The sequence below is a fragment of the Alexandromys fortis genome, unplaced genomic scaffold (assembly GCF_014885135.2).
Source record: "Alexandromys fortis isolate MF-2015 unplaced genomic scaffold, M_Fortis_MF-2015_v1.1 scaffold_97, whole genome shotgun sequence".
Lineage (NCBI taxonomy): Eukaryota > Metazoa > Chordata > Mammalia > Rodentia > Cricetidae > Alexandromys > Alexandromys fortis.
In genome coordinates, this window is record NW_026067981.1 from 4,593,380 (window position 1) to 4,604,858 (window position 11,479).

The window sequence follows — 11,479 nt, forward strand, 5'->3', positions numbered from 1 at the left end:
TGGCTAGCTCTTACATATTGTTCTAACCCATTTCTAATATTCTGTGTAGCCCACGAGCTGGCTTACCAGGGAGGATCTTAACCTGCGTCTGTCTGGAGCGGGAGAACCATGGCGACTCTTCTTCTAACCTTCTTTCTCCCAGAATTCTCTTCTGTATACTCCGCCTACCTAATTTTCTATCCAATAAAATGGGCCAAGGCAGTTTCTTTATTAGTAAGAAATCATTCCCACATCAATAACTCTTGACTTAAGTGAATATACATGATGACCATTGTGGCATCTTGGGTATTGAGGCTTAGAGTTTACGGAATCCAGGAAAATAGTAGAGGGGAAAGTGAGAAAGATTGGTTGGTGGTTTTCCCTAAATGAAGTCCTGAGGTGTGGGGGTGGGAGTGAGGAATACTCTGGAGAGGCAGAGGCTGTGTCCCCAGGACAGCAGACACGGCTGAGCATTTGGGACTAGGCATCGGTGCTGTACACTCAGGAGCCATGCAAGATGTGGCTGTGCTATAAGGAGGCTTCAAGTTGTGGTGGTTGAGAGAGGTTTTCGGCTCTCTGAAAATGAAAGAAAGCGTTTTTGGATGACTGGAGCTCTTTATGAGCCAAGAAACAAGAAAGAACTAAGAAGAAGATGCTTCTCCTTCCGGGTCTGGAGCTTCCAGGATGCTGCACTCTGGCTTGGGAACAGGGCCCTCATGTAACTACTCCCATGCTTGCCAAGGGACTGATACAGAGGTAGAAGCAAGTCGGAGGCAGCTCTCTCTCTCTCTCTCTCTCTCTCTCTCTCTCTCTCTCTCTCTCTCTCTCTGACTTGAATTTGAACGCTAGATTAGTATTTTATCTTATTTCCATTGACTTTGACGTGGAAAGTTAACTCAACTCTAGTGCTAGTCAGATAATTAAAATTAAACCATGTTTTTAAAAAAAGTTCTCAGAACAATGTTCGGCACATAGCAATAGCTCAGTACTTCTCATGAACCCAACTAGGTATATTCATTAGCATCTTGATGCATCATCAAGAAATAAATCTCAATAGCTCACTGTAGGTGATACTTATTCCGTAATCATGTCCCATGAAGCTGCGCTCTGCTGTGGGCTTGGTGGACTCGACTCAGTACTAGTTGACTTTTAATTCCAATACCCAATAAGAAGGAACAGGCACTAACTGGATATTTTGTTCTCACCGTTGAGGGCAAATGCTAGGACATTGGGTGGAAGAATAGAGGCAGTGTAGAGCCAAATCACACAAGTGCCTTCAAGACTTGGACGTAGGCAGCCTTATGCCTTATCTACTCATAGTACACTGGGCAACGGGAATCCTGTGGCCCAGTGCACAGTCTGTAGAGTTTGACTGTACCCTGCCTGTGGAGCCCAGTGCAGATTGGCGAGGGAACAGTGCTGGACTAAGTCATCTAAGAACGGTAATGTCATCACTACTGTGCTGCAGACTCTTTAGAAATCTGCAGAATGGAACTGTTGTTAACAAAAGCCCCAGATGACTGAAAAGGAAACTCTCAGGCAATGAAATGTGATTCTGCGGGGTACGGTGATTGCCCTAAGAGCAGGAAGCAGCTTTTAGAGACAGTGATTCGAGGAAGTCCTGGAGAATAAGTAGGAGTTAGAAGGGTAGGGGTGCTATGGGGAGAAAGGAACATGCAGAGGGAACAGGCTGCGGAAAGGCTGAGAATCAAGGGAGGATGTGATATTTTCTGAAAACTACAAATATTTATCTATGGTTGAAGCATTTAGTGCCTGCAGGCGCAAAGAAAAGAGAAGCCCCTTTTGTCCTTCAGAAAGCTAGAGGAAATATTGAAAAAAAGAATCCGAGGCAGGGGAATGCCATGATCAAATGTGCATGTTAGAAAGAACAGCTGTGCTCAAGGTGGGGAATAGATTAGATGTGGGTAAGAAACCTGGTAGGAGAAGGTGTGATGGGACCTGACCCCACATGGTGCAGTGAGGTGAGAGACAGACAGGGTGGTAGAAGTAGGTCTGGCTGGATGCAGAGGTCAAAGGGGGAAGAACTGTTAAAGATGCCTCCAGATTTCTATGTTGGAATTTCTAGGAATACCATCCTGGATACGAACTAATATAAAAGGGGAAGCCCATAAAACATGGAAATCTTTCTATCTCTTTCTCTTGATTATAGCATAGCCTAGGCTGCTATAATTAAGGTACCCTAAACCATAGCACATTAGCTACTTTATGTAATGCTGGGACAAAACACCTGATAAAAAGCAACTTAGGAAGAGTTTGTTTAGGTTGTGGTTCAAGGCTACAGTCTACACTGTGTAGGGGAGTCATCGTGGCAGGGGCAGAGACACTGATTACATTGTATCTACAGCAGAAATGCTTGCATTCAGCCCTTTCTCCTTTTCATGTAGTCTGGGACTCCAGCCCATGGCAGGGTACAGTCTACAATTAGGTTGGGTCTTCCCGCCTTACTTAACCTTATCTCAATAATCCCTCCCAGACATTCCCAGAGTCTTGCCTCCTCAGTGATTTTAGGTTCTAGAAAGTTGGTGATCTTAACTATCACACATAGAGACTAATATAAAATTCTTTATTTCTCTCTCATTACAGTTGGAATCTGTCGGGATAAGGCTGCCATTTCCAGCATGGGGCTCCTAGCTGTAGGCTTTTCTCAGCGGGAGGAACAAGGGAAGTAGAGTCCAAGGCAAGCAGCTTGTTGGCAGAGAGATGACATAGATGATTCCATACTTCTCACTTGTTAAACCTGGTCACATGGCCACAGCTAGCTGCAAGAGAGTCTAGGAAGTGTGTAGTTCTTGGTGGTTTATCTGGCCAAATGAAAACCTAGAATGTTTTATTACTAAAAAGGAGGGTGGAATTATATTTCATTTGATTTTAATAAATAAAACTTTCCTGTTGATGATAGAGTAGAACAACCCCACTGGTCAGCTATACCGACCAGGCAGTAGTGACATACACCTTTAATCCCAGCAGCCACACTAATTCACCATAGAAGCAGGGCGGTAGTGGTGCATGCTTTTAGTCCCAGCACTAGGGAGGAGTATAAAACGGGGAGGAGACAGCTCTCAGTTCAGTCTCATTCTGAGATTCCTGGAGACAGGATTCGCCATTTCGGTCTGAGGTAGGGGTAAGAGTCGGTGGCTGGCTCTTTTGCTTTTTTGATCTTCAGGTTGAAACCCAGTATCTGTCTCTGGATTTTTATTATTAGTGCTACAAGAGGGAATGGTTGTGTCTCTCTCTTTATCAGAATGAGTGTGAATATGCTTGTGCGACACTAAAATAGAAACTAAAGCTGTGTGTTTGGGTCTGGAGCTCAGGGGAGAGCTAGACAGGAAATACAGACAACACGGTGATAAAGGTTGATAGGAACTTTCTTATATGTTCTCTGCCCTATTTAAATGGCTGAAGTCTGACCCATCTGGAAGAACTGGGATGGCTTCTAAGGTCCCTCTGCACTGCAGGATGAAGGCTGACCCCGTTCAGCACTGCTTTGGTCTCATTGGAACAGCACATAAGCCAGCTAGACATCACCCATAGTTCATTTCAGATCTGTGGATGATGAAACAAATCAGGTAGAAAGGAGGCATGGGTCTGGTTTTTATCTACATGGAGGTGGCAGAAGGAGAAAGCATGGCTCAGCTGGAGACATAGGAAGTTTGCTTAATGAGTGCACAGGCATCAGAGCTACTGGCAGCAAGAGATAACGAGGCCATGAGCAAAACCCACCAGGATGTCATTGCCCACAGTCCTATCTGAAATGGGTACAGGGTGTTGATCTTTGAGAGTCTTAAGGAAAACATACTAGAATACTAGTATAAGAAAAAGAAAATACTCAGCCAGGCAGTGGTGGTGCACACATTTAATCCCTGCACTCAGGAGGCAGAGGCAGGTGGATCTCTGTGAGTTCAAGGCCATGCTGGGCTACAGACCGAGTTCCAGGTCAGGCTCCAAAGCTACACAGAGAAACCCTGTCTCAAAAAACCAAAAAAAAAAAAAAAATCTTCAAATGGTTTATCTGGTTACCCACAACTAATGTAGATGAAGGATTCAGGTACTGAAGTAGCAAAGAAGAGACACTGGTTCGAGCCAGTTTAAGCAGGGAAGAATTTTTTTGTAGAGAATCTGATTAACTTGGGGTGTCAGTTGAGAAACTTAGAGAACAAAGCTCAGAATAACAGACAGTGCTAAGGCATCGTCTACTACTCTTAGTAAAGACTTTATTTTATTTGTTGACTATAGTTGATCAAGATGGTTTCCACTTCTAGAAGAAAACCATAAAGCTTCCTTTGTCTTTAAGCTTTGAACCTGCAGCTGAACGCTAGGCAAATGCTCCTATCCTGAACACTCAGGGATGCGCAGGCTGTCCTTACTCGGCTGGACTGTGGGCTAACCCCACTGGAGATATGTGTGTTCCATCTATTCAATGCCTACATTTAGAAAGCCTGCCCATTAGGTGTCTCTTAAAAAATGTCTTGGGAGATTGAGACAGCATGTTTAAAATGTGAAAACAAATGATAAATTTCTTAGGACAACTTGAGGGCAGGAGAAGGAAGATTTGAAATGTCAAACAGAAGAGAGACATGCCTTAGAAGTCTATGGGGTACTCTGGGGGATGAGAATTTGTCAAGTCTGCACTGGAGACTAGACACTAAGTGATGGCAAGCTTTATATGAAACTGCTAAAGATGCTTGTCTTCAAGGATGCTTCTCTCTGTGGCCATTAGCAGCAATTTTGCTTCTCTAAAATGGGGGTGTGCTTATGGAACTGCCTCTCAGAGATGCTGGAGGAATAGCTAACAAGTGGGGAAAAGGAGCTTGAAAAAAACCAAGGGTGCTAAAATAAGAACAGCTTTGCTTGAGAATTTGCTTTTGTTATTTCCATAAGAACACAGTTTGTCATATATAGAATCCTTCAGACGAGAATTGGGGTAGGACCCTATTTTGCAGGCAGTGTCTGTACTTGGAGCAGACTTTCCCTACTCTGAAAATAAGCCAAGAGGGCAGCTACCGTGCTGAGCTGCCGCCACTCACTTCTGCTTCCAGGCAGCTTCGTAGGTATTGGCCTGAATCCATGCTCTGCCCTGAAGCCCGCCTGCTAAGAAAGCCATACAGACCCACAGTTCACGCGAGCATCCATTTCTTCATGCACACCACGGTTTTAGACCTCAGTGTGTTCTATGCCTCTGCTGTATGTTGGGGATGCAGACTCAACTAAATTCTGGCAATGAGCCTTGGGGACCTTAGAGTAATAAAATAAACAAGGTTAGATTAAATGTACCAAGATCTGGGAATTTTTTTTCTTGGTGTTCCCAAAGCCTAAAGAAGAATTTTAAATACATTTGAAAGAATTAAATTATCCATGGGCAATGGGCTTTGATAGCCATCTAGCGCTTCCTTCAGCCAGTGTTTCACTTTTGAAGGCTCTCTAAATTCCCCGCACCACACACCTCTCTCTCCTGCTCCCCTCACTTATTTCTTTCCTTTTCCTCACTGCCCTTTGCTTCTCTTCAGCTTTCTGGAATGCCTACCTTAGTTTGGAGGGTGGAACAGATTCTTTCTGTACCTCTAAAATGATTAAGAAAAATTCAAAACTCAAAATCCCTAAGTTGATACAAGTGCCTGAGCTTTTCCACTGCTAGTGCCCAAGCTCAGGACATCAGCCTTCCCACTGTGTACTAGTACCCAAGCTCAGAATGCCTGTCTTCCTACTGTGTGCCAGAGACTGTGCTCAAAATGCCTGCCTCCCCACTATGTGCCAGCGCTTGTTCCTGTGTTTGCCACACCTCCCCTCAGTTCTTCTCTCTGGCTCTAGGAACACTTTTTAGCTATCTGTCCTTTTATTATAGATAAAGGATAAAAAATGTGTAGCTCAAGATTATATGGAGTCAATCATGGATAAGATCTGTCTTTAAATGGTAGTTTATGTGTGTTTGTGTCTGCCATGTGTATGTGGATGCCCCTAGAGGCCAGAAAGGGGCATTTGGATCTTCCGGAGCTGAAGTTATAGGTGGTTGTGAGCTGCCCAATATAGGTATTGGGAACCAAACTCAAGTCCTTTGGAAGAGCAGCAAGTGCTCTTAACTGTTGAGCCATCTCTTGAGACCCATGAGTAAGATGTTATATTATACCAAGGCATTGAGATTTGGGGATTTTTATCCTGGAAAGAATGATGAGTGAGTATTCTTTAAAGCAAGAAACTGAAATGTTTGGAAATGAAACTGATATGAATAATAATGTGTTTAATAAAGAATGCTCTAGAAAAAACGTGGAGCGTAGATTGGGCTAGTGTAGGGAGGCTCCACAGGATGCTGCTCTCATACACAGATGGTAATGCTACCTATATAAAATGATGGCTAAGAACTTTGGAGCCAGTCAGCCTGGGCCTCAGCCTGGCTGTCACCTGCTACCCTGGTATGTTAGACAGGATATGCATGTTTGAGCGTCAGTTTTTAATATGTAAAATGGGTGTGACAATTGCCTCTATTGTATAAGCCTTTGAAAGAATTCATTCAAATGCTATAGGAGAGGGACTTAGCACAGAGTGCCATACAGCTATTACCTGGTAGGAGGGACTAGAAGCTGGTTGTAGTGAGAATAGAGGAAAGTCAGGTTTGAGAGGTATGTATAGTGACTAACTGAATGGGGTCAAAGGCAGAGAACAGATCATCAATGCTCAAGTTTTTACCTGGGGTCCATTCGTTACTTGTGCCTCACTGTGACTGCAGTTCCCAACAACTCACAGTTTTGTAGGGTTTCAGTCCCTCATGGAAGGGAAGGCATGGTGGTTTCAGATGCATGATGGGATACAGGAAAAATACCCAGCCCTTCAGAGAAGGGGCTGCTATCTGGGTCTGAGAAAAGCAAATTGAAGGTTTTGTCAGGACAATTAGGGTACAAATTAGCAGAGCAAGGCGGAAGCAATGTCTGTAGGAGGCAAACAGGATGAGAACAAGAGATGCTGTCCAGTGGGCACAAGGAATCCCATCTCTCACCCTAGACATTAGGGTTGGGGCCAGAAGAGCAGTTCGAGACCTTCATCTTCTTGTGAGGATGGGTTCCTGATGAATGGGGTCAGAGCAACCTTTGGAGTTGAATGGTACTCACCTTACCATTGGAAACCTACAAAGTAGAGACAGGGATTGTCATTTTTAGTTTTAAATCTTAACACATGCGGTTCTCAAAAGTCCAGTAAACTGACACTCAGAACTCCTGGTCCTGTTCTCGCAAAGAACCCAGCTCTATCCTGAGTCCAAAGCCCCATTGCACCAGCATGTGCATCTATGCCCATACAGCGTGCACAAACACACACACACACACACACACACACACACACACACACACACCGCTCTCCATTCCGACTCCAAGGGCCTGTACTAGTGAAGTGATGGCCATAGCCAGACACTGTCACCGTGGAAGTTCTGATGTTATATTCCAGCATGCTTGTGCATATTCTGCCCGTTCTGCCCCCTTCACACTCAACATCTCCTACCTGGCTCTCTGCACTTGCCTAGCTTGGGGACCACAGCTCCCCGGAAGCCAACTGATACTCCTTGCTAGTCGCAGCAACTCGAGCAGCAGTTGCTTATCTTCAGTGCTTAGTACGTATCATCTGTCACCATCAGTATTTAGGATACAATGTATCTCACCTTTAAACAACCCCATAAGACTTTTACTGTTATTATGGTTTTACTCATGCGTTGAGTAACTTGCCTAAGGCTATGTAGCTGGATTTCTAATTTAGGATTGATTCCCAAATCCAGGCCTTTCACCGCCATGCTGTGAAAAGGCAAGCGTTTCCGAGAACACGTTTCTTATTCTTCCTAGCAGGGGTTTGCGTGTGCATCACGGAAGAAGCTGAGAATTGACTGACTAACCTCTATTAATAATTGATTACGAGGGTTCAATGGCTTGACTTGCTCAGATGACTAATCTCACTAACAGAGAACAGAACTGCTGAGGACGTTATTCTCAGTAATCGTCTAATGAATAAAACCAAACTTGACTCTTTCTTTAAAAAAAAAAAAAAAGAATAACTAACATTTAAAACCTCGCCAGTGCTTTCATGTTGCACTCTTCCCCGCGCTGATGGTATTTACCCTAAAGAGGCTAGGAGCTGTGGCTTTCCTAAGCGGAGTCTCAGCAGGGCACAGAGCGGGGACCTGGCATGGTCAAGTGCAGTGTGTCCTGGCAGCAGTGCCTGTGTCTCCTCCAAACACAGCTGCTATTAATTGAGTCTGTGTCACCTCTGTTCCTTTATGTCTCCTGGGAAACCGGGATGTACATAAAGGTTCCAGGTATTACATGGTCAGAACTTGGTGCTGTATAAGTTCAGGGGTAAAGCAATGTGTGTTCCTGTCGCAGCCGTGCGAGTCAGGGAGAGTGGAATTAGTTACAGCGTTTGGGGTGGGAGACTGCAACTGAGCTTCCAGATGGAAGTGTTATTTACCCCTTGATGGGGTTTGTCTACATAATATGGGTATGCTCAAACCCGGTGGCAGGAGATGGTCCTTGAGATGGGGTGGCATCAGAACAGGAAGTAAGGACAAAGGTGAAAATGGTGAGGGGGGATTGTCGTGTGAGATCTGCCTCTAAGTGAACCTCTGTTAAGTCTGCTTCTTGAAGAAGCCCAGTGAGGCATCATGTTGTGACCCTGGGAGAAAGCGGTACAATCCTTACTGGGTAGGTGAGCAGAATGCGTCTCAGATTGCTATTGCTACGCAGATTTTCAGGCCTTGCCACTCGTATGTTGTCAGATGATATTCTAAGCCCTCCTGCTGGATGCCAACACTATTTTAATATACTATGCGAACTATGACTCACTTACTACTCTCCTCTGCAAAGCCCTCAAAATTCTCATACTAATAGTCACATATTTGCTCATCCATGCTTTATTTTAACCTCCAAGCACATAGCTGGTCCACACACTCTCTTGTGTTCACTACCAAATTCCATGGAATGAAGAAATCGTTCTTTCATAACGAGAATTAGGGCCCGTGTTTCCCCTGTGCTTTTCATGGAGGAGGGAGGATATGGGTCTGGAAATTGGAAACATGAGAACATCTTATCCTTGTCAAGCCTGCTTTGGTAAAGAGATATGTTCCTAAGAAGTGTGTTTGAGCTGTGAGGGTGAGTGCTTTGTACTGTAGACACAGAGAAGAAGGTTCTCAAAGAAAAGGTATCCTTTCTCACCTGTCTCAAGTCTGTGCTGCAGTTCTAAGGCAATACCTTCTGCCCCATGTTGGGTACTGTGGTGCATGCTTTTAATCACAACACCTGGGAGGCAGAGGTAGGCAAAGCTCTGAGTATGAGGCCAGCCTAGTCTACAGAGCAAGTTCCAGGGTAGCCAGGGCTACACAGAGAAACTCTGTCTTAAAAAACCAAAACCAAAACCAAGGGGGAAAAAAGAAACCTGCTCCAAGGTACCAAAAGTCAACTTCACAATTCTTGTATTCAGCTCGGAACCTCTTCCATATATTTCTCTATCTATCTATCTATCTATCTATCTATCTATCTATCTATCTATCTATCATCTCTCTATATCTATCATCTATCTATGTCTATCCATCTGTTTACCATCTATGTCATCTATCTATATCTATCTATCATCTATCATCTATCTATATCTATCTATCAATCATTTATATCTATCTACATCTATCATCTCTATCTATCTATCATCTCTATCTATCTATCTATATCTATGTCTCTATTAATCAGCTATAGCTATATCTATCTATCTATCTATCATCTATCTATATCTATCTATCATCTATATGTCTCCATTAATCATCTATCACTCTATCTATCTCTATCTATCTATCTATCATCTATGTTTATACTCCTTTTCTCTGCTTCTCATCACAGTCCCTTTTTCTTTTCTTTCTTTTTCCTTCTTTTTTCTTCTGACAGAAGTTTCTAGGCTTGAAGCTTTAGACTCTCCCATTCACTTAAGTTGTGTTCTCATTGCTTAGAATGTCTAGATTTTATTAATGAGTTTACACAGCTCTTTGTCTCTCAGACTCACTTGGTCTCTCATTTACTATAATTACCTGGCTCTCTTGGCATCTCTTCTCACCTGATTTTTGTGGTTTTCCTTCTTTTGATTGTTCTTCAGAGCTATTCAACCTAGTATACTGCTTTGGTCCTGAGATCTCTCTGTCATGAAGAGATTTCTTTTCTCCCTTACTTCTTCCCTTTGCGTGGGTCACCATCAGGAAGGGAAGTCAACTTTTCTTGAATGTTATTCATCAAGTATTTGTTCAGCACCTCTGGGCTTCATAATTTAGGATGACAAGATGATATACAACCCTTTTCTGGAAGGGCAGGAAAAGAAATACTCACAGAATTGTTACAATTCTTGTGTACTGTGTACACAAGAGCGCTGTGTGTGGCTGACATGAAGGAGGAAGGGACAAACTGGCCAAAGAATGCATCCTAAGAGGCCTTTGATCTGTGTTTTGGATGATGGAAAGCAAAGCAAATTCCAAGGGAAGTGAGGCAAAGCATTCCAGAAACAAGGGTCATCATGTGCAGAGCTGTGGAGATGCGTAATAACACGGCTCGCGTTAAGTTTGTATTTGTGAAGCTTGGTGCGCAGATAGAGTTCCATCAAAGGGGTGACGCTGAAGGCAGGAAGCTAGCTGATGGGTTTTAGAATGTCTTGCTAAATGTGGTGGTTAGTTTCAATTATGAACTTGATGAGATCTAGAATGACCCGGGATACAGCCTCTGGGCATGCCTGTGCCTGTGGGGGTTTATCTGGATTGGGTTGAGGTGGGAAGACCTTCTCATTGTGGGTGGCATTATTCCCTGGGCTAGGAACCCAGACCGTATAAGAAGGTGAGTTAAGAGCACACGTTTATAACTCTGTTTCTTGACTGTGGATGCAGCGTGACTGGCTGTCTCAAGCTCTTGTTGTTCTGCCGTCCTTACCGAAATAGACCGTTACCCAGCACTGTGAGCCTACGTGCAGAATAAGGGTGTGAGCAGGGATGCTGTCACATGGTGAGAGGTGAGGCCTGAGATCTGGATCAGGCCTGGACACGTTCGTTCTGTTTTGCAGCCATGGTTGAAGGCCTTCAAGTCTCAGTGCCCGACAAGAAGAAGGTGGCCATGCTCTTCCAGCCCACCGTGCTTCGCTGCCACTTCTCCACGTCCTCCCATCAGCCTGCAGTGGTGCAGTGGAAGTTCAAATCCTACTGCCAGGATCGCATGGGAGAATCCTTGGGCATGCCCTCTCCCAGAACCCAAGCTCTCAGCAAGAGGAACCTGGAATGGGACCCCTACTTGGATTGTTTAGACAGCAGAAGGACCGTTCGTGTGGTAGCTTCAAAGCAGGGCTCGACCGTTACCCTGGGAGATTTCTACAGGGGCAGAGAGATCACAATAGTTCACGGTACCAACACCTTTGTTCTGAACCCAGGGAGTGGGAGGGAGGTCCGTTTTTTTTTTTTTTTTTGGTTTTTTGTTTTTTTTTTTTTTTGTTT

The 11,479-nt window shown here is 44.2% G+C and overlaps 1 protein-coding gene across 2 annotated transcripts in view; it reads left to right on the plus strand.

Annotated features, from left to right (window-relative positions):
• Nucleotides 1-11,479, plus strand: part of Ildr2 (immunoglobulin like domain containing receptor 2) — a 64,602-nt gene that overhangs the window by 8,151 nt on the left and 44,972 nt on the right. For both annotated transcript variants that reach the window (XM_050158349.1, XM_050158350.1), the window contains exon 2: nt 11,056-11,388. In XM_050158349.1, the coding sequence (XP_050014306.1) occupies nt 11,056-11,388 (333 nt within the window). The remainder of the gene's footprint in view (nt 1-11,055; nt 11,389-11,479) is intronic.